Raw genomic sequence first — 24,164 nt, 5'->3', positions numbered from 1 at the left:
AACCACCTGAATCTGGAAACACAAATGGCCCCAAGCGTTTTGGTTAAGGGTTGTGGAAACACAGACTTAAGTGACAAAATAATCTTCAACCATCAACCTACACAAACATGCCCAAGACTGTTTTTGTGATCAGCCTGAAACTAAAACTACCTAGATGTCTGCAATTATATGAAAAGCTAACTTATTTTATATTACCACTAATATTGCAAGGAAATTCTAACTTATAGTCACATAATTCATATAACTGTATGTTAATTCAGTAAGTATTCAAATAATTAAGACTAACTTCATAATTAATAAAAGGGAAGGACTGACATTTACTAAGTGCTTCTTATAGCAGCTGGTTGATATGTTATTTCATTTGATCTTATTTAAAACTTTGGACAAGTACCTATTAGTAGGCTCATTTCACCCTATTTGGGGCCCATAGTTTAACTTGCTCAAAATGTTGGAAATAGTTAATGATGGTGTCAGAAATTCAACCCTTTGTCTATTCCAAAAATCTACGTTCTAAACACACTACTACACTAATGATTTCCAGTTATTTCACAAAAAAATGAAATTATAAGCAGATAGCAAAACATTGTAGACTGGTAAGTTTCCCAACTCTGGATTTACAAGGTAGGGATATTTTTTCCTCTATAAAATAAAACACAAGTTTTACAATTCATTTAATGACAACTGGTTATTATCAAATAAGCAATGGTTATCTTCAAAAGTGATTACTAGCTATACTATTCATTTCTCTACTTTGATCAGATACCTAGTCACAGATACTTCCCATGTAAGATGCATTATATAAATCAGACTTAGTTTATCACCAGCATTCATAAAACAAGACCTAGGTAAAGAACTAAGTCTGGGGACACATGCATGTTCCTAATATAATGAATGTTTAGTCTGCCCTTATTATTACAAAATCAGAACAGTGAGAGTATTAGAAAGTAGGAATTATTTTTAAACATTATAGTTACAATAATAAACACATATAACATTTAGTATGTACCAGATACTATTTTAAATGCTTTATATGCAATAACTCATCTAGTTCTCACAATACTGAGACAGGTGCTATTATCCCCATACTACAGATCAAAAAAACACACACATACCCACATTCACTCTCCCCCCCCACCCATTTTACTAAAAACTTTGAAAAAATTAGCATGGACAAGCTCTTTGAACCTAAATAGTGTCTAGAGTTGCCAGTTCCAGTTTCCTAACAACAGGTAAGGAATACTTTGGAATACTGGTAAAGCAATTATGCTATTATGTTACTTTCTTGTTCAAAAGGGCTAGGCTTATTCCAGAAATGACAGACTGAAGCTAAAGAATAAACCTTAGATGAGTAGAGGAAGGCAATCATAAGGACTAAAGAAAATCCTGCTTAAAGGCAGTATTCCTGAAACTTCACTATGGTTAAGTATGCCAAAAGATCCTTGGAAGATCCTGTACTCTGGTTGCAAGGTTTCTTGACCACTTGCCATGGATACTAAGAGCAAAGTTAAAATGATTTCTCTGGATGTGTGCTTTCTTTCCATGCCTAGCTGAAGTGGGACCTGAACTATTAACAGGCGCTGGTCTTCTCAAGAAAAAGTAAAAAGGCTAAGCAAAATGATTATCATTAAGGTTGTGAGTAGGGATGAGATATTCACACCACCTTGGTAAAAATATAAAACAAACAAACAAAAATATAAAGGGCTACATACATGGAAAAGATTAGATAACAGCAAGTGTTAGCAAAGATGTAGAGAAATTGGAACTCTCATACACATTGCTTGTGGTAATGTAAAATGGAGCAGCCACTTTGAAAATAATCTGGCAATTCCTTGAAATGTTTAATACAATCAGCATTTGACTTAGCAATTCTACTTTGAGGTATATATCCAAGAGAAATGAAAACACATGTCCACACAAAAGGTTATACACTAATAGTCATAGTAGCATTTTTTCATAATAGCCAAAAAAGTGTAAAAAACCCAAGTGTTCATCAACTGATAAATGGATAAACAAAATAAGGTATAATTATACAACAGAATCTTTTTTGGCAATAAAAAGGAAGGATGGACCACAGTAGAGGGGGTGAGGATTTAATAGTATGGGTAATTGTTGAACCAGTGTGTTGTATATATTTGAAACCAAAATAAGATCGTGTATCAATGATACTTCAATTAAAAATAAATGTGACACTGAATACAGTTTAAATCTCTTAGTTCATACTTTAAATGTGTCAGAATTCTTCACTAGTCCCAAGGGCAGGAATCCTGGCTTGGTTTTATATCCATAGTGCTTGGGACAAGGTAGTATTCAAACATTTGTGGCATAATTGGAGGGGAAAAATGTCCTGTACCCAAGGAACTATGCAACAATGTGAGACACTTTTCACAGGGAAAGAGGAGACTCTGTGAAACAAATATGGCAACTTGAGCACCAAAGTGGCAAAAAAAATTTCTACCTGCTACAAGACACAATGTAGATAGTAATTGAAAGGTAGTCATTCAACAAAAATTCTACTTCCAGAAACAGAAACCCATTAAAGATGGGAGAAGAAATTAACTCTCAAAGTAATGGTCTGTCCCTTAATTTACCAGATTACCCAGATGGCTGGCCTTATGCCCTACCTATGTTTGGTGTGGTTTCCTGGGAGCATTATACCTTACTCTCCTATTCTGCAGATCATTAAATTTCACTACCAAAATATTAGTCTTCAACAATATTCTAAGGGGCCTATGAAAATTGATGATACTGTGGCCTCCTTTCAAATGCAATTTATCTTGGGCAGCCCTGACAAGTTACTTTCCTGATCCTCTATCCTTCTGGGCTCTGGTTGTGTGAAAAGAGATGATGAAACAAGAAATCTAGAATGAACACTTGTGATTCTGACACTCTGAAAATAAATTTAAGACCCAGGGACACAAGTAGAATTTCCTATTTTTCTTAGGAGAGGAATTTTTCAACACCTACAAAGGTGTTACTTTCCATAATCAAAACAGTCAGATAGTCTTCTCAGAATTCTTCCAAAAACTGTTCAAATAGTTGAAGTCACACAGGACTTCATTCTTACTCTGAGAAATTAACGATTTCCCACACCATGTTATATTTTCTCCTGCCTTTTTTAGGCTTTATGAATAAGCTCTCTCATTTCGAACTACTACAATGCTACCAGTACCTGGAAAGTTCCAATGGATCAGAAAACCTTTATTAGTTGGGAGAATAAGGAGATAAAACAAAAATTTACCTGTTTTGACTTAAGTATAACAGACAAGCAACAAGTGTTAGAATGTAGAAAGACAAGAAACCCACAAATAATTTGAACACAGAAAACTGTTTCATACTATGTAAGAGAAATAAAAAATAAATAAATAAATAAAGAATGGTCAGAATCATAACAATTCTAGGAACTATGTAACTTATGCACATAATGGTAGAACATGTCTGTAATAGTATGTGAAGACAAAACTAAATCTATACTTGGTGTGAAGATTAAATGAAACAGTCTATGTAAAATGCTTAACACCAAGCAAGAAATACAGTAAACACTGAAGCAAAAGCTCTCTAGTATTAAAGTGGGGAACAGTGAAATAAACTATCTTACCATGGTAGTTATTTATTTTACTAATGAAAGCAAAAGTAAAAACTATTCAGTGGTAGTGGGGATTAGAGCACTAAACACATAGAGATAACTCTCCCAAATTTTCACTTCTAGAATTTTATTTTTGATATACTCAATCCTAAGATTCTAGAATCCTACCCTAATATAGCTACAACTATGTTGTCATCAATCAATCACTATTTAAGAACCAAACCTGTTCATTCGTTTACAGTAAGGACTTCTTGGTCCCGCAGAAGATAATCGATATCTTGGTCTTGTTGGAGAAGCTGGGCTGCTATAAAATATATTGGGTTTTCTCTGGTGACGAGGTTCTTTAAGAAAAAAATTATATATTTATGATTTATAAATATACATGAAGATAATTTGCTCTCTATCTGAATACTTACAAAGGTGCTGTCTTCCATGAAAATACTAGTACATATCTACTATAGATTATCTTACTATTTAATATTGAATCATTTATGTCCAGAGTTGCTATTGAAAATATGTACAGCATAGACACTAACATACACTGGCCATGAACCATTATGATTATATTGATGTATAACAGTTGATTATCAGCTCTCATGTATACGCTCATAAGTAGTGAGGCACAATTAAGCATGAGCCAAAAGTTGTCCTATTTATACAACCTGACAAAATAAATTAAGTAGAAAACTGTGAAATCTAAAACAAAGACACACATGGAATTTCAAAATAGCCCAATTATTTGCTTTGGTCAAGTCTAACATTTAACTTTCTTAGGAAGAAATGACTTCTTGAACATTTAGGATATGAATGTCAATAGCCATTTCCACAAAATGAAAACATGAAAAATAGAATAACAGAGGGAGGACAGTAAAGGAAGGTAATATAATTACATCTTTTCTTGGGAAAGAAATATATAGTGCTTACTTTCCAATGGAGCCTGGTAGTAAACAGTAGCTTTTCTTTGTCTAAGATAATATCGTTTCTGATTATCTTCTTCTCCATCTTCTTCATCGTCATCATCGTCATCTTCTTCATCTTCTTGGTCTTCACCCTCTTCAGATGACTCTACAGTTAAGAGACATTTACTTTCAGGATCCTCAGCAAAATGTTAGGATTTTTAATACAGAGTAATTGAGAGAGAAGAGGCCTCCTTTAAAAATGTCTAGGTTGCTCATATAATTTGTACTTCTCTTCCAACACTGAATGAAAATATCAAAAAAATGAAGTAAAAAATTGTAGACTTAAAAATAACTAAAGAATAGGATTCAAGATGGCAGCCTGAGAGGTGAGACAGAGAACTCCCCCCAAAACCACAAATAGTATGAAAATATACTTAATACAACTAACCCTAAAACAGCAGCAGGAAAGAAGGCTGCACCAGACTGCATACAGACCGCACGAACAGAGCAGGCCTCACAAAACAGGGTAATGTATAACGTACCAAAGCCTTATTCCGGCGGGACCCAGGCCCTTCCCCCACCCCCAGCTCACCAGTGGGAGGAAGAGAAACAGAGTGGGGAGGGGTGGAAGCCTGAGATGGCTGAACACCTGGCCCTGGAGATCTGCTTGGCGAGCAGAAACCTATATTGTGTGGTGCTCTGGAGGTTGGGGAGCTGGAACGGGCCAGAGTGCTTGAGAGACTGAGATTCTGGCCGTTTGTGGAAGATGGGATCCACATCTGGCCTCTCTGGGACAAAGGAAAGGCAGGTGGTCTGAGAGGCTTCCTAGCAGTGAGAGGGCTGCTGAAAGAGCGGGGTTTGCACAGAGCTTGCTGCACAGGAGAAGGGAGAGCTGGACAAGATTATCAGGGCGTGCTCAGCCCAGCAGGTTGGGAACTTTGAGGAGCTTCAGGCGCTCCATCCTCCTGGATGGCTCCTCAGCTCCGAGGCCCTCCACTGTGGCATGGAGCCAGCTAAGCCTTCTTCCTGGCCTGACAGCACCAGCTTGCAAATCAGCAATCACTACACTGGCACCAGGCCAGCCAGAGAGACGCCCCGCCTACAACAGCTAGAGACACAAAGCACAGAGACTTACACTAGTATGTTCAGCCCACTGGCTCTGATACTGGAGACAGGCACCGCAGACAAGAATCAGGAAACAGATTTTTCTTCCCCCCTGGCACCAACTCCACTCCCCTATGACACCCAACCTCACTCTAAAGGCTGAGCAGCTGCAGAGACTGGAGTTTCTAGGTACTAGAGGGCACCACACAGAACTCGCATCAGACCAAAATTTCACAAACCCCAGAAAAAGGGCCAAATGAAATCAAACTCACTAATCTTCCTGAAAGAGAGTTCAAAATAAAAATCATAAACAAGCTTATAGAGGTACAGAAAAATATTCAAGAAATCAGGAACGTATTTAAGATGGAGATTCAATCATTAAGAAATTCCATATATGAAATGAAACATACAATGGAGGGATTTAAAAGCAGATTAGATGTAGCAGAAGAGACAGTAAATAGAATAGAAATTAGAGAAGAGGAATACAAAGATGCTGAGGCACAGAGAGAAAAAAGAATTTCTAAGAATGAAAGAATATTGAGAGAACCGTGTGACCAATCCAAACAGAATAATATTCGCATTATAGGGGTACCAGAAGAAGAAGAGAGAAAAGGGGATACAAAGTGTCTTTGAGGAGGTAATTGCTGAAAACTTCCCCAATTTGGGAAGGAGATAGTCTCTCAGACCATGGAGGTGCACAGATCTCCCAACACAAGGGACCCAAGGAAGACAACACCAAGACATAATAATTAAAGTGGGAAAGATCAAGGATAAAGAGAAACTTTTAAAAGCAGCTAGAGAGAGAAAAAAGATAACATGCAAAGGAAAACCCATCAAGCTATCATCAGATTTCTTAACAGAAACCTTATAGGCCAGAAGGGAGTGGCATGATATATTTAATGCAATGAAGCAGAAGGGCCTCGAACCAAGAATACCCTACCTGGCAAGGTTATCATTTAAATTTGAAGGAGGAATTAAACAATTTTAAGGTAAGCAAAAGCTGAGAGAATTTACCTCCCACAAACCACCACCACAGTGCATTTTGGTAGGAATCCTACAGATGAAGTATTCTTAAGGCTAAATAGATGTCACCCAAGCGATAAACAAAGAGTAAAGAACATGATTTATAACACACAAAGAATGGTGGAGGAAGAAAAAGGAGGATAAAAACAAAAAACAAAAAAAAGAACCTTAAGGTTGTGTTTGTAATACCACATAAAGTGAGTTAAATTAGACTGTTAGATAGTAAGGGAAGTACCCTTGAACTTTTGGTAACCACAAATCTAAAGCCTGCAATGGCAATAACTACATACCTATTGATAATCACCCTTAATGTAAATGGTCTGAAGGCACCAATCAAAAGACACAGAATCACTGAATGCATAAAAAAACAAGACCAATCTATATGCTGCCCACAAGAGACTCACTTCAAACCAAAAGACAGACAGAAGGTGAAGGGATGGAAAAAGATATTTCATGCAAGTAATAGGGAGAAAAAAACAAGAGTTGCATTACTTGTATCAGACAAAATAGACTTCAAAACAAAGAAAGTAACAAAAGACAAAGGACATTACATAATGATAAAGGAGTCAGACCAACAAGAGGATATAACTATTATAAATATATGTACACCCAACACAAGATCACCTACATATGGGAAACAAATATTAATAGAATTAAAGTGGGAAACAGAATGCAATGCACTCATTTTACGAGACTTCAACACACCACTCACTCCAAAGGAGATCAACCAGACAGAAAATAAAGAGACAGAGGCACTGAACAACATATTAGAACAGATGGACCTAACAGACATCTACAGAACACTCCATCCAAAAGCAACATGATACACATTCTTCTCAAGTGCACATGGAACATTTTCAAGAACAGATCATATACTAGGCCACAAAAAGAACCTCAGTAAATTCAAAAAGACTGAAATTGTACCAGCCACCTTCTCAGATCACAAACGTATGAAACTAGAAATAAATTACACAAAGAAAACGAAAAAGCCCACAAACACATGGAGGTTTAATAACATGCTCCTAAATAATCAATGGATCAATGACCAAACAAAAACAGAGATCAAGGAATAAATGGAGACAAATGACAACAATAATGCAACACCGCAAAATCTGTGGGACGCAGCAAAGGCCGGGCTAAGAGGGAAATATAATGCAATACAGTCCTACCTCAGGAAAGAAGAACAATCCCAAATGAACAGTGTAAATTCACAATTAATTAAACTAGAAAAGGAAGAACAAATGAGGACCAAAGTCAGTAGTAGGAGGGACATAATAAAGATTAAAGCAGAAATAAATAACATTGAGAAGAATAAAACAATAGAAAGAATCAGTGAAAGCAGGAGCTGGTTCTTTGAGAAAATAAACAAAACAGATAAACCCTTAACCAGACTTATCAAGAAAAAAAGAGAGTCCACACAAACAGAATCAGAAATGAGAAAGGAAAAATCACTACAGACACCACAGAAATACAAAGAATCATGAGACAATACTATGAAAAATTATATGCTAACAAACTAGATGACCTAGAAGAAATGGACAACTTTCTAGAAAAATACAACCTTCCAAGGCCAACCCAAGAAGAAACAGAAAATCTGAATAGACCAATTACCAGCAAAGAAATTTAATCGGTAATCAAAAAACCACCTAAGAACAAAACTCCTGGACCAGATGGTTTCACTGCTGAATTTTATCAAACATTTAGTGAAGACCTAATACCCATCCTCCTTAAAGTTTTCCAAAAAGAAGAAGAGGAGGGAACACTCCCAAACTCATTCTACGAGGCCAACATCACCACTCTAATACCAAAACCAGGCAAAGACACCACAAAAAAAGAAAATTATAGAACAATACCCCTGATGAACATAGATGCAATAATACTCAACAAAATATTAGCAAACTGAATTCAAAAATACATCAAAAAGATCATCCATCATGATCAAAAGGGATTTATCCCAGAGATGCAAGGATGGTACAACATTCGAAAATCCATCAACATCATCCACTGCATCAACAAAAAGAAGAACAAAAGCCACACGATCATCTCCATAGATGCTGAAAAAGCATTTGACAAAATTCAACATCCATTCATGATAAAAACTCTCAACAAAATGGGTATAGAGGGCAAGTACCTCAACATAATAAAGGCCATATATGACAAGCCCACAGCCAACATTATACTTAACAGTGAGAAGCTGAAAGCTTTTCCTTTAAGATTGGGAACAACACAAGGATGCCCACTCTCCCCACTTTTATTCAACGTAGTTCTGGAGGTCTTAGCCATGGCAATCAGATAGCACAAAGAAATAAAAGGCATCAAGATTGGCAAGGAAGAAGTCCAACTGTCCCTGTTTGCAGATGACATGATATTGTGCATAAAAAAATCTGAATAATCTACTCCAAAACTACTAGATCTAATATCTGAATTCAGCAAAGTTGCAGGATACAAAATTAATACACAGAAATCTGTTACATGCCTAAACACTAATGATGAACTAGCAGAAAGAGAAATAAGGAAAACAATTCCATTCACAATTGCATCAAAAAGAATAAAATACCTAGGAATAAACCTAACCAAGGAAGTGAAACACATATACCCTGAAAACTACAAGACACTTATGAGAGAAATGAAATTAGAAACCAATAAATGGAAACACATCCCATGCTCATTGATAGGAAGAATTAATATTGTCAAAATGGTCATCCTGACTAAAACAATCTAGAGATTCAGTGCAACCCCTATCAAAATACCAACAGCATTCTTCAATGAACTAGAGCAAATAGTTCTAAAATTCATGTGGAATCACAAAAGACCCTGAATAGCCAAAACAATCCTGAGAGGGGAGAATAAAGTGGAGGGAATTACACTCCCTGACTTCAAGCTCTACTACAAAGCCACAGTAATCAAGACAATTTGGTACTGGCACAAGAACAGACCCATAGACCAATGGAACAGACTAGAGAGCCCAGATATCAACCCAAGCACATATGGTAAATTAATATATAATAAAGGAGCCATGGATATACAATGAGGAAATGACAGCCTCTTCAACAACTGGTGTTGGCAAAACTGGACAGCTACATATAAGAGAATGAAACTGGATTATTGTCAAACCCCATACACGACTGTAAACTCAAAATGGATCAAAGACCTGTACGTAAGTCATGAAACCATAAAACTCTTGGAAAAAAACATAGGCAAAAATCTCTTGGCCATAAATATGAGCAACTTCTTCATGAACATATCTCCTGGGCAAGGGAAACAAAAGCAAAAATGAACAAGTGGGACTATATTAAGCTGAAAAGCTTCTGCACAGCAAAGGACACCATCAGTAGAACAAAAAGGCATCCTACACTATGGGAGAATATATTCATAAATGACATATCCGATAAGGGGTTGACATCCAAAACATGTAAAGAGCTCACGCACCTCAACAAACAAAGAGCAAATAAGCCAACTAAAAAATGCGCAGAGGAGCTGAACAGACACTTCTCCAAAGAAGAAATTCAGATGGCCAACAGGCACATGAAAAGATGCTCCACATCGCTGTTCATCAGAGAAATGCAAATTAAAACCACAATGAGATATCACCTCACACCAGTAAGGATCGCCACCATCCAAAAGACAAACAAGAACAAATGTTGGCAAGGTTGCGGAGAAAGGGGAACCCTCCTACACTGCTGGTGGGAATGTAAATTAGTTCAACCATTGTGGAAAGCAGTATGGAGGTTCCTCAAAAAACTAAAAATAGAAATACCATTTGACCCAGGAATTCCACTCCTAGTAATTTACCCAAAGAATGCAGGAACCCAGATCCAAAAAGACATATGCACCCCTATGTTTATCACAACACTATTTACAATAGCCAAAATATGGAAGCCACCTAAGTGTCCATCAGTAGATGAATGGATAAAGAAGATGTGGTACATATACACATGGAATATTATTCAGCCATAAGAAGAAAACAAATCCTACCATTTGCAACAACATGGATGGAGCTAGAGGGTATTACACTCAGTGAAATAAGCCAGGTGGAGAAAGACAAGTATCAAATGATTTCACTCATCTGTGGAGTATAAGAACAAAGCAAAAACTGAAGGAACAAAACAGCAGCAGACTCACAGAACCCAAGAATGGACTAACAGTTACCAAAGGGAAAAGGACTGGGGAGGATGGGTGGGAAGAGACAGATAAGGGGGAAAAAGGGGCATTATGATTAGGACACATAAAGTAGTGGTGGTGGGGACACGGGAAAGGCAGTATAACATAGAGAAGACAAGTAATGATTCTATAGCATCTAACTATGCTGATGGACAGTGACTATAATGGGGTATATGGTGGGGACTTGATAAGAGGGGGCGTCTAGTAACCCTAATGGTGTTCAAGTAATTGTACATTAATGATACCAAAATAGATAGATAGATAGATAGATAAATGAAAACTAGAGAAAGGAAAAAAGAAGGTAAAGAAATAAGTTTAAAGGCTATTGTCAGTAAGTACCAAATTAGTGTTTATGGAATTGCTGCAAAGTTCATTACTATTAAATGACTACTTAGATTTCCAAGTTAATGTAACATCATCATACCTGAGTATCTCCTCATTGAACTTCTGCCTTTTTAAAAAACTTAAGTTTGACATTCCATCCAGACCTGGTTGTCATTGAGTTAGAAGCAGTACAAATAATCTGCTTCGTAGATTAATAATAATGTAAAATTATTTGTAAAATAATTTTAAATAATGATATGAAATACCTAACTAAATATTTAAAATACATTTCAGAAATCTTGTTTTCACTCAAGAAAATTTCCAATAAATTACAGCAATAAGTCCTAAACAGAATGGCATAACTTAAGTTCAATCACCTCTTAACTAAAATAGGTGGAGTATGTGTTGTCTGTAGATGCACTACACAAGCACATCAGTTCCACTTGCTTTAGAACTCTTGATTTCAAACACTTCCTCAGACAAAACATACAATCGGTTGAAGCTCTCCCCCCTCCCTTCACTTTCTTTTAAATATGACCGATCCTGTGATCTCTCACAACCTACCATAAATGTCACAGCTTCTAAATAAAAAGTCTACGTCCTACTAGATTAAAAGTTCTAAAATTTAAGCCCAGAGGACAGAACAAGAGAAAAGACTAACCTGCACTGCCTTCTTGGTTATCAGTTGTTTCTTCATCAGGTCTTTGAATACCTTTTTGTTTTCCCTTTGTGTACATATTAAGATTCCCCTAAAAATGTTTAAATAAAAGCCATTAACTTTCAGTATATTAATTTTTTTAAACGCAGTAGAACCTTCCAATCTTGCTTAAAATGAAGATTTTTACAGCTATAAACTCTTACAACTCCAGGAATAACTAGTGACTGATCAAACAAATGCCAAGCAATTCAAAAATTTTGAAAATGATAACTAATTTAACCAAAAAATGGATAGGTATTATAGATAAAAGGTTAAACTGGAAATTATTAAATCAGCTTATTAACAAAAGAATATGTTTACTTCCTCTGTTTCATTAAACACTCCCAAGTCTTCAAGTTTTCTCATTCGCTGTCTACGCATCTTCTTCATGTCATCCATTTTTTGAAGTACAGCTTCAGCAGTGCTTAAAAGAAATGATATAAATATAAGCTGAAGTCGTAAGAGTAGTACATGTTTAAAAACTTTTCTTCCAATGTGGTTGCTGAGTGCTGGGATTTCAAATATTTTAAATAAGAGGCATTGATTTACATGTATAAAAGCATTTGAACATTTCATTCCAAGAATTTAAATACATGTAATATTACAAAGTCCTCTAATAATCATTCTCCTTCACTTTACACAAACTGAATGCATTAAATATTTAGACTAGTCAAAATGATTCCTCCCCTACAAAAATTTTTGGTAGTTAAATCATCGACATATAAAATAATTCGTACTTACTTTGTTATAAGTTTGTCAAATAGCACAGACTGGTTCACACTGCCATAACGACTTCTAATCCTACAACTTCGGCGAACTTCAACATCACCATTCTCTTCGTGCAAGTGTTCTGTAGTTTGAACAATGTCTCTAGTCCTCAGTGATCGAGTAACTGGAATCACTTTGTCTTCATAGATGTATACATTCAAAAGTAAATGGGAAGATTTGAAATAATAGCATTTATAAAACAACTCTAAAATGAACAATAGCTATACTTTTATATAACAAAATTTTAGTAACTTGAACTTACCTTTTTTAAAAATGTTAGAAAACAAAAACATATACAAAATACACCTGCCATATGATCCAGCCATTTTACTCTCAAGGAAAGATATACAATACACTTGTACACACGTTCAAAGCCGTTTTTTGATACTTTAAACTGTACACCCAGATGTCCATCAAAAAATATAAACTGTGGGAACCAACCTAAGCATCCATCAATAGATGAATGGATAAAGAAAATGTGGAAGATACACAGAACAGGATACTTTTCAGCCATGAGAAAGGAATCCTGCTCTTTGCAATAACACAGATGGATCTTGAGGGCATTATGCTAAGTGAAATAAATCAGACAGAGAAAGACAAAAACTGTTGATGTCACTTATATGTGGATTCTAAAAAAGCTGAAATCATAGAAACAGAGGTTAGAATAGTAGTTACCAAGGACTGGGGGGTGACAGAAAGGTGGAGATGTTGGTCAAAGGACACAAATTTCTAACTATAAGATAAGTAGGTTATGGGGATTTAATGTACAGCACAGCAATTATAATTAATAATACTGTATTATATACTTGAAAGTTGCCAAGAGTAGATCTTAAATGCTGTCACCAAAATAAATGGTTTTTATGTAACATGATGCAGGTGTTAGCTAATGCTATGGTAGTAATCATCCTGCAATATTAAAGTGTACCAAATCAACATTCTCACACAATGTTATATGACAGTTACATCACAGTAAAGCTTGGGAGGGAAAATTATAGTATATCCATACAACAGAATACTACTTGGCAACAAAAGGCAACAATATAGATGATATTCAAAGTAATCATGCTAAGAGAAGCCACACAAAAAAGAGTGTATATGTGTAATTCCATTTATGTTAAAACTAGAATATGCATTCATCTATAGTGACAGAAAGCAGATCAGTGGTTACTCAAGAATCTTGGAGAGAGTGGAGGACATGGAAAGAAGCTGAAGGAGCCAGGGGGGATCATAAAGGGGCCTGAAGAAATTTTGCAGGGTATGATTATCTTCACTATCTTTGGTGATGGTTTCAGAGCATATACTTATGTCAAAACCAAATAAAATTGTACACTTTAAATTTGGACAGTTTATTGTATGTACTTCAATATACTTCTACATAAAATATGAATTACATGTTTTAAAAATTTGAAATGCCTTTAATATTACTTACCATCTTTGCACTCTTCTTTTTTTGTATTAGCCTGCTGTCTAGCCAACTGCCTATATGGAAAAAAAAATACTGAATAATTCAAAATAATACACATAGTTTTAAATCATATTATTTCATTATACTACAAACTAAAACAAAAAAGTTAAATCAGCTTGGAGAGCAAATACTCAAAGGTATGTAAAAATCATGGAATAAAATAGCTTGAGAATGTCTACCAAACTCTGAGAATACTGCTGTGAAATTCAATGTTATATTCATTAACTCTGAGCTAAACAGAATTAATCAAATTAAAATATTTTACTTAAAACAAGAAATGAAATCCTTAGCCTTAAATACTTAGGTATAACTGAACTAAGCTCTGAGCAATAACAAGACAATGTTTTATACCCATGGATATAGTAGTACCACACCCATGAAGAATTTATAACTAAAGACAGAACTAATATCCCCTACTTGACATGTTAAATTTTCTTCTAAGAACATTTGATGGCTACAATCTTTACAAAACTTGCATTATCATTCACATGTAGAGACAGCTTTACTTGTGAAACAGGTACCCCATCACCTGTAAACTGGCACACAGAAACTACTGAATTGGAAAGAACACTTTGCAAGGCTTTAAAAAAAAAGAAAAAAGAGAGAGAGAGAGCAAGAAAGCAAGAAAGGAAGGGAAGAAGGTGAAGGAAGGGAAGAAGGTGAAGGAAGCAAAGAAGGTGAAGGGAGGAAGGGAGGAAGGAAGGGACTGAGTACTCTCCCCTCATCTTTTTTCCAGAATCTGCTGAACAAACAAAACAGTATGTCTCATTAACTTATTTTAAGGGACCCAACCTATGTATCAAACCTATTTGAAAGTGGGCTGGTTATACACATGGAATTTCAAATGTGACACTTTAAAATCAAATGAAACCATCTTTCCCAGAACCCTAAGAGTTAACTTATGTAGCCTTATAACAATGTGAGTCATCATTAATCTCTTACTTCTTCTGGAACACAGGTGAGAACCAAGAAAATAAAAACCTTGAGCAATCCACCTGCAGGTAAATGCCTAGTTTGTTCACAGGCTCACAGACTTTTCACATACAGGAAACCATCTCTCCAAACCATGTAGATCTACGCTTTTATAAACTATGCCCCTATTAGATGCTAGGGACACAAAGATTAAAGCAATGTTTTTTTTGTTTTGTTTTGTATTAAGGTATTATTGATACACAATTACATGAGCAACACTGTGGTTACTAGATCCCCCCCATTATCAAGTCCCCACCACATAACCCCATTACAGTCACTATCCATCAGCAAAGTAAGACGCTATAGTCACTACTTGTCTTCTCTGTGCTACACTGCCCCCTCTACATGATGTGTGCTAATTATAATGCCCCTTAATCCCCTTATCCCTTCCTCACCCCCTGCCCCCCCCCGACTGCCACTGTCTTCAGTCTCTTTCCGTTTCGTAACTGTTAGTCCATTCTTGGGTTCTGTAAGTCTGTTGCTGTTTTTTGTTCCTTCAGTTTTTGTTCTTGTACTCCAGATGAGTGAAATCATTTGGTACTTGTCTTTTTCTCCCTGGCTTATTTCACTAAGCGTAATACCCTCTAGCTCCATCCATGGTGTTGCAAATGGTAGGATTTGTTTTCTTCTTATGGCTGAATAATATTCCCTTGTGTATATGTACCACATCTTCTTTATCCATTCATCTACTGATGGACACTTAGCTTGCTTCCATTTCTTGACTATTGTAAATAGTGCTGCAATAAACATAGGGGAGCATATGTCTTTTTGAATTAGGATCCTGCATTCTTAGAGTAAATTCCTAGGAGTGGAACTCATGGGTCCAATGGTATTTTTATTTTTAGTTTTTTGAGGAACCTCCATACTGCTTTCCACAATGATTGAACTAATTTACATTCCCACCAGCAGTGTAGGAGGGTTTCCCTTTCTCGGTATACTCGCCAGCATTTGTTGTTTGTCTTTTGGATGCTGGTCGTCCTAACTGGTGTGAGGTGATATCTCATTGTGATTTTAATTTGCAATTCTCTGATGATTAGTGATGTGTAGCATCTTTTCATGTGCCTGTTGGACATTTGAATTTCTTTTTTGGTGAAATGTCTGTTCAGATCCTCTGCCTATTTTTTAATCAGGTTATTTGCTTTTTGGTTGTTGAGGCATGTGAGAGCTCTTCATATATTTTGGATGTCAACTCCTTATCAGATATGTCATTTATGAATATATTCTCCCATAGTGTAGGGTGCCTTTTTGTTCTACTGATGGTGCCCTTTGCTGTATAGCGTTTTAGTTTTATATAGTCCCACTTGTTCACTTTTCTTTTGTTTCCCTTGCCCATGCAGGTATGTTCATGAAAAAGTTGCTCATGATTACATTCAAGGGAATTTTGCCTGTATTTTCTTCAAAGAGTTTTATGGTTTCATCATTTACATTCAGGTCTTTGATCTGTTTTGAGTTTACTTTTGTGTATGGAGTTAGACAGTAATCCAGTTTCATTCTCTTACATGTAGCTGTCCAGTTTTGCCAATATCAGCTGTTGAAGATGCTGTCATTTCCCCATTGTATATCCAAGGCTCCTTTATCGTATATTAATTGACTATATAAGCTTGGGTTAATATCTGGACTCTATTCTGTTCCATTGGTCTTTGGGTCTGTTCTTGTGCCAGGACCAAAACTGTCTTGATTACTGTGGCTTTGTAGTAGAGCTTAAGGTTGGGGAGAATAATCCCCCCTACCTAATTCTTCCTTCTCAGGATTACTTTGGCTATTCAGGGTCTTTTGTGGTTCCATATGAATTTTAGAACTATTTGTTCCAGTTTGTGGAAGAATGCTGTCAGTATTTTGATAGGGATTGCACTGAATCTGTAGATTGCTTTAGGCAGGATGGTCATTTTGATAATATTAATTCTTCCTACCCAAGAGCATGGAATGAATTTCCATTTATTAGTGTCCTCTTTAATTTCTCTCAAGAGTGTCTTGAAGTTTTCAGAATATGGATCTTTCACTTCCTTGGTTAGGTTTATTCCTAAGTATTTTTTTTTTATAGAATTGTGAATGGAATTATTTTCCTGATTTCTCTTTCTGCTAGTTCATCATTCGTGTATAGGAATGCAACAGACTTCTGTGTATTTATTTTGTATCCGGCAACGCTGCTTAATTCACGTATTAGATCTAGTAGTTTTAGAGCGGATTCTTTAGGGTTTTTTATGTACAATATCATGCCATATGCAAACAGAGACAGTTTAACTTCTTCCTTACCAATCTGGCTGTGTTTTATTTCTTTGTGTTGTCTGATTGCCATGGCTAGGACCTCCAGTACTACGATGAATAAAAGCAGGGAGAAAGGGCATACTTGTCTTGTTCCTGATCTTAAAGGAAAAGCTTTCAGCTTTTCATTATTAAGTATGATGTTGGCTGTGGGTTTGTCATATATGGCCTTTATTATGTTAAGAGTTTTTGTCATGAATGGGTGCTGAATTTTGTCAAATGCTTTTCCAGCATCTATAGAGATGATTATGTGATTTTTGTCCTTTTTATTGATATTGTGGATGATGTTCATGGATTTTCTAATGTAGTACCATTCTTCCATTCCTGGGATGAATCCCACTTGATCATGGTGTATGATCCTCTTGTATTTTTGAATTTGGTTTGCTAATATTCTGTTGAGTATTTCTGCATCTATGTTCATCAGGGATATAGGTCTGTAGTGTTTTTTTGTGGTGTCTTTGCCTGGTTTTGCTATTAGAGTGATGCTGGCTTCATAGAACGAGTTTGGAAGTATTCCCTCCTCTTCTATTTTTGGAAAACTTTAAGGAGAATGGGTATTATGTCTTCTCTAAATATCTGATAAAATTCAGCAGTAAAGCCATTTGGTCTGGGCGTTTTGTTCTTGGGTAGTTATTTGATTACCGATTCAATTTCATTGCTGGTAATTCGTCTGTTTAGATTTTCTGTTTCTTCCTGCGTCAGCCTTGGAAGGTTGTATTTTCTTAGAAAGTTGTCCATTTCTTCTAGGTTATCCAGATTGTTAGCATATAATTTTTCACAGATTTCTCTAACAAATCATTGTATTTCTGTGGTGTCTGTAGTGATTTTTCCTTTCTTATTTCTGATTCTGTTTGTGTGTGTAGATTCTCTTTTTTTCTTGGTAAGTCTGGCTAGTGGTTTATCTAGTTTATTTTCTCAAAGAACCAGTTCCTGGTTTCATTGTTTTCTATTGTTTTATACTTCTCAATTTTATTTATTTCTTCTCTGATCTTTATTATGTCCCTACTTCTACTGACTTTGGGACTCATTTGTTTCTTCTCTTTCCAGATTCAACAACCGAATTTAGACTGTTCATTTGGGATTGTTCTTCCTTCTTTAAATAGGTCTTGATTGCTATATACTTTCCTCTTAGAACTGCCTTTGCTGCATCCCACAGAAGTTGGTGCGTTGCGCTGTTTTCATTTGTCTCCATATACTGCTTGATCTGTTTTAATTTGGTCATTGATCCATTGATTATTTAGGAGCATGTTGTTAAGCCTCCATGTGTTTCGGAGCCTTTTTGTTTTCTTTGTACAATTTATTTCTAGTTTTATACCTTTGTGATCTGAGAAGTTCATTGGTACAATTGCAATCTTTTTAAATTTGCTGAGGCTCTTTTTGTGACCTAGTATGTGGTCTATTCTGGAAAATGTTTTCATGTGCACTTGGAAAGAATGTGTATCCTGCTGCTTTGGGGTGCAGTGTTCTGTAGATGTCTGTTAGGGCCATCTGTTCTAATATGTTGTTCAGTACCTCTGTCTCCTTACTTATTTTCTGTCTGGTGGATCTGTCCCTTGGAGTGGTGTGTTGAAGTCTCCTAAAATGAATGCGTTTCATTCTATTTCCCCCTTTAATTCTGTTAGTATTTGTTTCACATATGTAGGTGCTCCTGTGTTGGGTGCATAGATATTTATAATAGTTATATCCTCTTGTTGGACTGACCCCTTTATCATTACATAATGTCCTTCTTTGTCTCTTGTACTTTGTTTTGAAGTCTATTTTGTCTGATACAGGTACTGCAACACCTTCTTTTTTTCTCCCTATTGTTTGCATGACGTATTTTTTTCCACCCCTTCACTTTTAGTCTATATGTCTTTGGGTTTGAAGTGAATCTCTTGTCGGCAGCATATAGATGGGTCTTGCTTTTTTATCTAGTCTGTAACTCTTGTGTCTTTTGATTGGTGCATTCAGTCCATTCACATTTGGGGTGATTATTGATAGATATGTACTTATTGACATTGCAGGCTTTGGATTCGTGGTTACCAAAGGTTCAAGGGCAGCTTCTTTATTATCTAGCAGTCTACCTTAACTCACTTATTATGCTATTATAAAGACAGTCTGATTATTCTTTTTATCTCCTTTTTCTTCCTCCTCAACTCTTTATATGTTAGGTTTCATATTCTGTACTCTTTGTGTATCCCTTGACTTTGTGGGTAGCTGATTTAATTTTGCATTTGGTTAGTATTTAGTTGGTCTACTTCCTTTGCTGAGGTTTTATTTTCTCTAGTGACACCTTTTTTGTCTTAGGCACACTTCCATCTAGAGCAGTCCCTTTAAAATACACTGTAGAGATGGTTTGTAGGAGGTAAATTCCCTCATGTTTGCTTATCTGGGAATTGTTTAATCCTCCTTCAAATTTAAATGATAATCTTGGTGGGTAGAGTATTCTTAGTTCGAGTCCCTTCTGTTTCATTGCATTGAATATATCATTCCACTCCCTTCTTGCCTGTAATGTTTTTGCTGAGAAGTCTGATGACAGCCTGGTGTGTTTTCCATTGTAGGTGATCTTTTATCTCTCTCTGGCTGCCTTTAATACTCTCTTCTTGTCCTTGATCTTTGCCATTTTAATTATTATATGTCTTCGTGTTGTCCTCCTTCGGTCCCTTGTATTGGGAGATCTGTGTGCTTCCATGGCCTGGGAGACTATTTCCTTCCCCAGACTGGGGAAGTTTTCAGCAACTATTTCTTCAAGGACACTTTCTACCCCTTTTCTCCCTAGAAAACTGCATACACACATACAAGTTTAAGCATTATTTCAGAGGTTTCATGTGCCCCTGAAAACCAAAGGACCTAAGAAATATAGATCCTGACCTGAAGGCACAGTTACTCAAATCTTTCTGTATTATTCTAACAATCTTGGTCCCCTGGTCTTTGAGTCCTAAACAGATTGAAAACAAAGGGGAGGAAACACAGAAAGGAAATAAAGAGATTAGTACAGTCAGGTAAACGGGCAACACCAAAAGGGTCACCCTGATAAGGACCAGGAAAATTACATACAGCAGAATTTAAAAATACTGTAGACCTTTATGTAGTCTTACACAAACAGATCCTGATGTCATGGCTGTGTATAATAGTCTTTGTAATAATGATCTGAATACAGATTTTTCTTTTTAAGACAGGAATTGTTCTTCAAAGAAGACAGACTAAGGGCTAATAAACCCAAGAAAAGATATCCAACGCTACTAACCATCAAGGAAACGCAAATGAGAACTATAATGTATACTTCACACCCACTAAATTGCTAAAATAAAAAAGACAGACTATGACAAGTGTTGACAGGATGTAGAACAAATTCAATTGTGATACACTGCTGGTGGGAATGCAAAGCCATACAGCTGCTTTGGGCAATAGTTTGGCAGTTCTTCAACATTAAAACCGAGTTACCAACTGACCCAGCAATTCACTCCTAGATACATACCCAAAAGAAAAACTCTACTGTTCACACAAAGAGCTGTGCACCAATATTCACAGCATTATTCATAATAGCCAAAAAGTAGAACCAATCAAATGTCCATCAACTGATGACCGGAGAAGCAAAATGTGATATATCTATAAGCTGGATTCTTACTTGGCAAAGAATGAAGTGCTGACAGAAAATTACAGTACAGATGAACCTTCAAAACATTATACCAGGTGAAAGAAGTCAGATACAAAAGGTCATATATGATATGATTTCACTTACAGAAAGATTAATAGTTCCCAAGGGGCTAGAATAGGGGGCAGAGATAATGGGCACAGGGTTTCTTTTTGGGGTAATGGAAATGTTCTGAAATTAGATAGTAGCGATGGTTGCACAATGTTGTGGATTTTCTAAAACCAATGAATTATATACTTTAAATATATTATTTACAGTATGTCAATTATATCTCAATGAAGTTATTTAAAATACTTTTAACAAAAAAGATAGGAATTCAATATATTTTAGAAGGATTCAAGTTTAAAAATACCAAGTCACACATCTTTAAATCCATGTTAAAAAAAAACAACACTTATTTAATATACACCTTTAATACTTCTTGAGCTTAAGGCCCAGCACATGTTTCAAACACATGAATATACAGATTCTTTTAAAGGTAAAGACTTGAAGGACTTCCAACATTTTTTTTTATAAATTATGTACAAGCCAAACTAGGTGTAAATTCATTTACATTTTATACAAATAAAACTACAGAACCACCCACCAACAAAAACATCAACATAATAGGAGGTTTGCTGATAAAAAAATAGTCATCTGCTGTTTGAATGTAGTATAGACTACTATGGGTCTCTCCTGAGTTTGGCATGTTATGTATCATGTTTGTTGTGTATCATGATGACTCAATTTATCCACTTCTCTTTATTTGAAGTGCTCCAAACCTGCATGTGAGCAGCACGTCAGGACATCACATCACATGGCTTTCTCTTGGAAGCAGACCATAGTTTATGTATTAAGGGCAGACTCAGTTCTTATGAATCCAAATAGCTAAAGCAATTTAAACGTAAACATAAATCTAGGGACTGAAATTTTGTGACTATTCTATATAAGGAGGCAATTTGGATGACTCAAAATGTTTATTTTTGTTTCAGGTCATTAAATAAATATTACAATTCTCATAGAGAACTCATGGGTCACTTCACAAGCCCCAAAGAAAATTAAAGTTTCAGAAATACTGTGGTAGCTAGAATTGTATTCATTGATTCTAAAAGTCGTACATTTCCCCCCATTTTAATAGCTCTGAAATAAGGATGTTCTTAAAATTGATGGCATGTCATAGTTTAACTTTAAGCTTGTTTTTCTTTTTTACTCTCATAAAATATGTATGTTTCAATTGCTGCTATCTTGGATTACACGGAATACAGTATTAAATACTCCATAAAGAATGGATTAAATAAGATGAAAATTAAAAAATATATAAAACAGACTTATTAAATAACAAAAAAAGTAACAGTAGCAAAAGACAAACTTAAAAAGGGTGCAACTTCACTTACCTGGAAAATCTACTACACAAATAAGAATCAGAATTCTATTTTAGAATAGTTCTAGTCTTCTAAGTCATAATTATGAGTAATTTCTTTATGAGAGGAATTAATTTATAAAATAATTATTTCATCAAATTTTACTTGAATTGGCACTTTTCCCCATTTATGTTAGGCCCACCAAAGTGGAGGGAACATGAAGGTTTTGAGTTAAAGATGGATTTAAATCTGCCCAGAACAAACAAATCCAAGTTTCAGAAACTACCCAATTACCTAATTCACTGAAACTAATTCCTTGAGTATTATAATGAGATTCATGCCACTTATCTCAGAGTTCTTGAGAAACGAAATTTAAATATGTACATTGAACAAGTCAAAAAACATTTTAAGAAATCATGTTCTGCCTATGTAAAGACTGCTTTAGAAGCACACCAACACAAAGAAACTCACATATGACTCAGAACTGATGAAAAACTTGATAGCAAGCAATAAGAAATATAACTACTATTTTGAGTAATGGATTTGTATCGACTATAAAGCAGAACCACATATCATAAGCAAGTGAGTCACAAAAATCTCTTTACTCAAGTACTTCAGAGAATTGATTTCAGATGCACTCACACGTACCACAAATTCCATCTTTGAACAAGAAAATAAAAACAAACCTGACCGTGTTCATATTAAAATTTTAATTCAATATTCATTTGTGGCAATTTCATTTCAAATAAATTACATTTTATAACCCTGGAATCTTGAAGACCAGTTGAGAATACACTTAAAGGTTAAATCCAAACCCTAAATTATTACTTTAAAAACTATTTTGAATTAGCATTCAACCTTCTTGCATTACCTTGTAAAATGCCTGCCATTAGCATGTTTCTCCGTTATTTCCATATTTTTATCAAAACTAGAATCTGAAGAATTCTGTGCATTTTTTCTCAAAGATCTTGAAGCACGTGTCTGGTGGTAGGTTTTGGATTCCTTAACTGAAGACCCAGCCTTTAAGAAAAATTAAGAGAGCCATCTAAGTTTTTCTCTAGTCAAAATCCTGAAGTTAAACTCTTAAGAGTTTTCTCTCACTACATGTTTGTTAAAAACTGCTTTTTTGGGCAGAATCATTTTGCATCTCCCTAAGAAACAACAAGTGTTAATATCTAGAATAATAATAATTTTGATAAACAAATATCAGCAATGTCTATGAAATGGCTAATATAAGATTCATTGATGGTTTGTAGTTCTAATCCATAACAAGTAAACTACATAGTAAAGTTTTCCACACTGATAAAAAGCTGTAATAGTTCCTCGTATTAAATACCCCTTTATTTTAAAGCTACAGAAATTAGAAAGATACATACATCATTGTCTGCCATGTAACTACTAGCAGTAACCTTAAAATAACTCAACTATATCAAAATTGTAATTTTGGCTTGGATGACAAAAAGGAATCACTACCATCTATTTCACATAGTTTCACCCAGAAAATCCCACAATTGAATTAAAACTGTTTAGGTATGTTAATCGGTTATAAAAACCACAATTCTCTGTAATTTAATTTTTGTTCAACAGCTAGAGGTTCTCTCAGTTAGTGCGCTGCTTCGTGAGCTACAGAGTTTCCCTCATAAAGTATTCAAAAGTTCATACACACCTCCCTGAAATTGGATAAAGGCTACTTATACATTAGAAGAGAAGGCAAAAGTACCTAGCAACTCTGTAATTCTATTCCTTACTACTCTGAAAGTTGATAATTATAGAAAAATAGGCAGTGTTTTAAAAACACCAAGCAAGAGTTTCCCTCTGCCTTGCAGACTGGTATTACTGGGTCACTTCATTTTATTAGGACATTTTATCATTTAATTTTGTTCTAGGCAGACTATTTGACTAGTTCACAAGTAAAATAAGGATATTTATACC

General features: G+C 35.5%; 1 protein-coding gene and 1 non-coding gene across 4 annotated transcripts in view; both read right to left on the bottom strand.

Moving 5' to 3' along the window:
- Nucleotides 1–24,164, bottom strand: part of ATAD2 (ATPase family AAA domain containing 2) — a 98,332-nt gene that overhangs the window by 56,452 nt on the left and 17,716 nt on the right. For all 3 annotated transcript variants that reach the window (XM_036925524.2, XM_036925520.2, XM_036925522.2), the window contains 7 exons: nt 23,104–23,252; nt 13,989–14,038; nt 12,533–12,698; nt 12,113–12,215; nt 11,756–11,843; nt 4,508–4,648; nt 3,807–3,924 (listed from right to left, as the gene is read on the bottom strand). In XM_036925524.2, the coding sequence (XP_036781419.2) occupies nt 3,807–3,924; nt 4,508–4,648; nt 11,756–11,843; nt 12,113–12,215; nt 12,533–12,698; nt 13,989–14,038; nt 23,104–23,252 (815 nt within the window). The remainder of the gene's footprint in view (nt 1–3,806; nt 3,925–4,507; nt 4,649–11,755; nt 11,844–12,112; nt 12,216–12,532; nt 12,699–13,988; nt 14,039–23,103; nt 23,253–24,164) is intronic.
- LOC118932242 (small nucleolar RNA SNORA72) lies at nt 813–944 on the bottom strand. Its single transcript, XR_005032669.1, has one exon. It is a non-coding gene; the product is annotated as a small nucleolar RNA SNORA72 (small nucleolar RNA).

Source organism: Manis pentadactyla, chromosome 3 (genome assembly GCF_030020395.1).
Source record: "Manis pentadactyla isolate mManPen7 chromosome 3, mManPen7.hap1, whole genome shotgun sequence".
Classification (NCBI taxonomy): Eukaryota; Metazoa; Chordata; class Mammalia; order Pholidota; family Manidae; genus Manis; species Manis pentadactyla.
The sequence above is the reverse complement of the archived record's forward strand: the minus strand, read 5'-3'. Positions and strand labels throughout refer to the sequence as shown.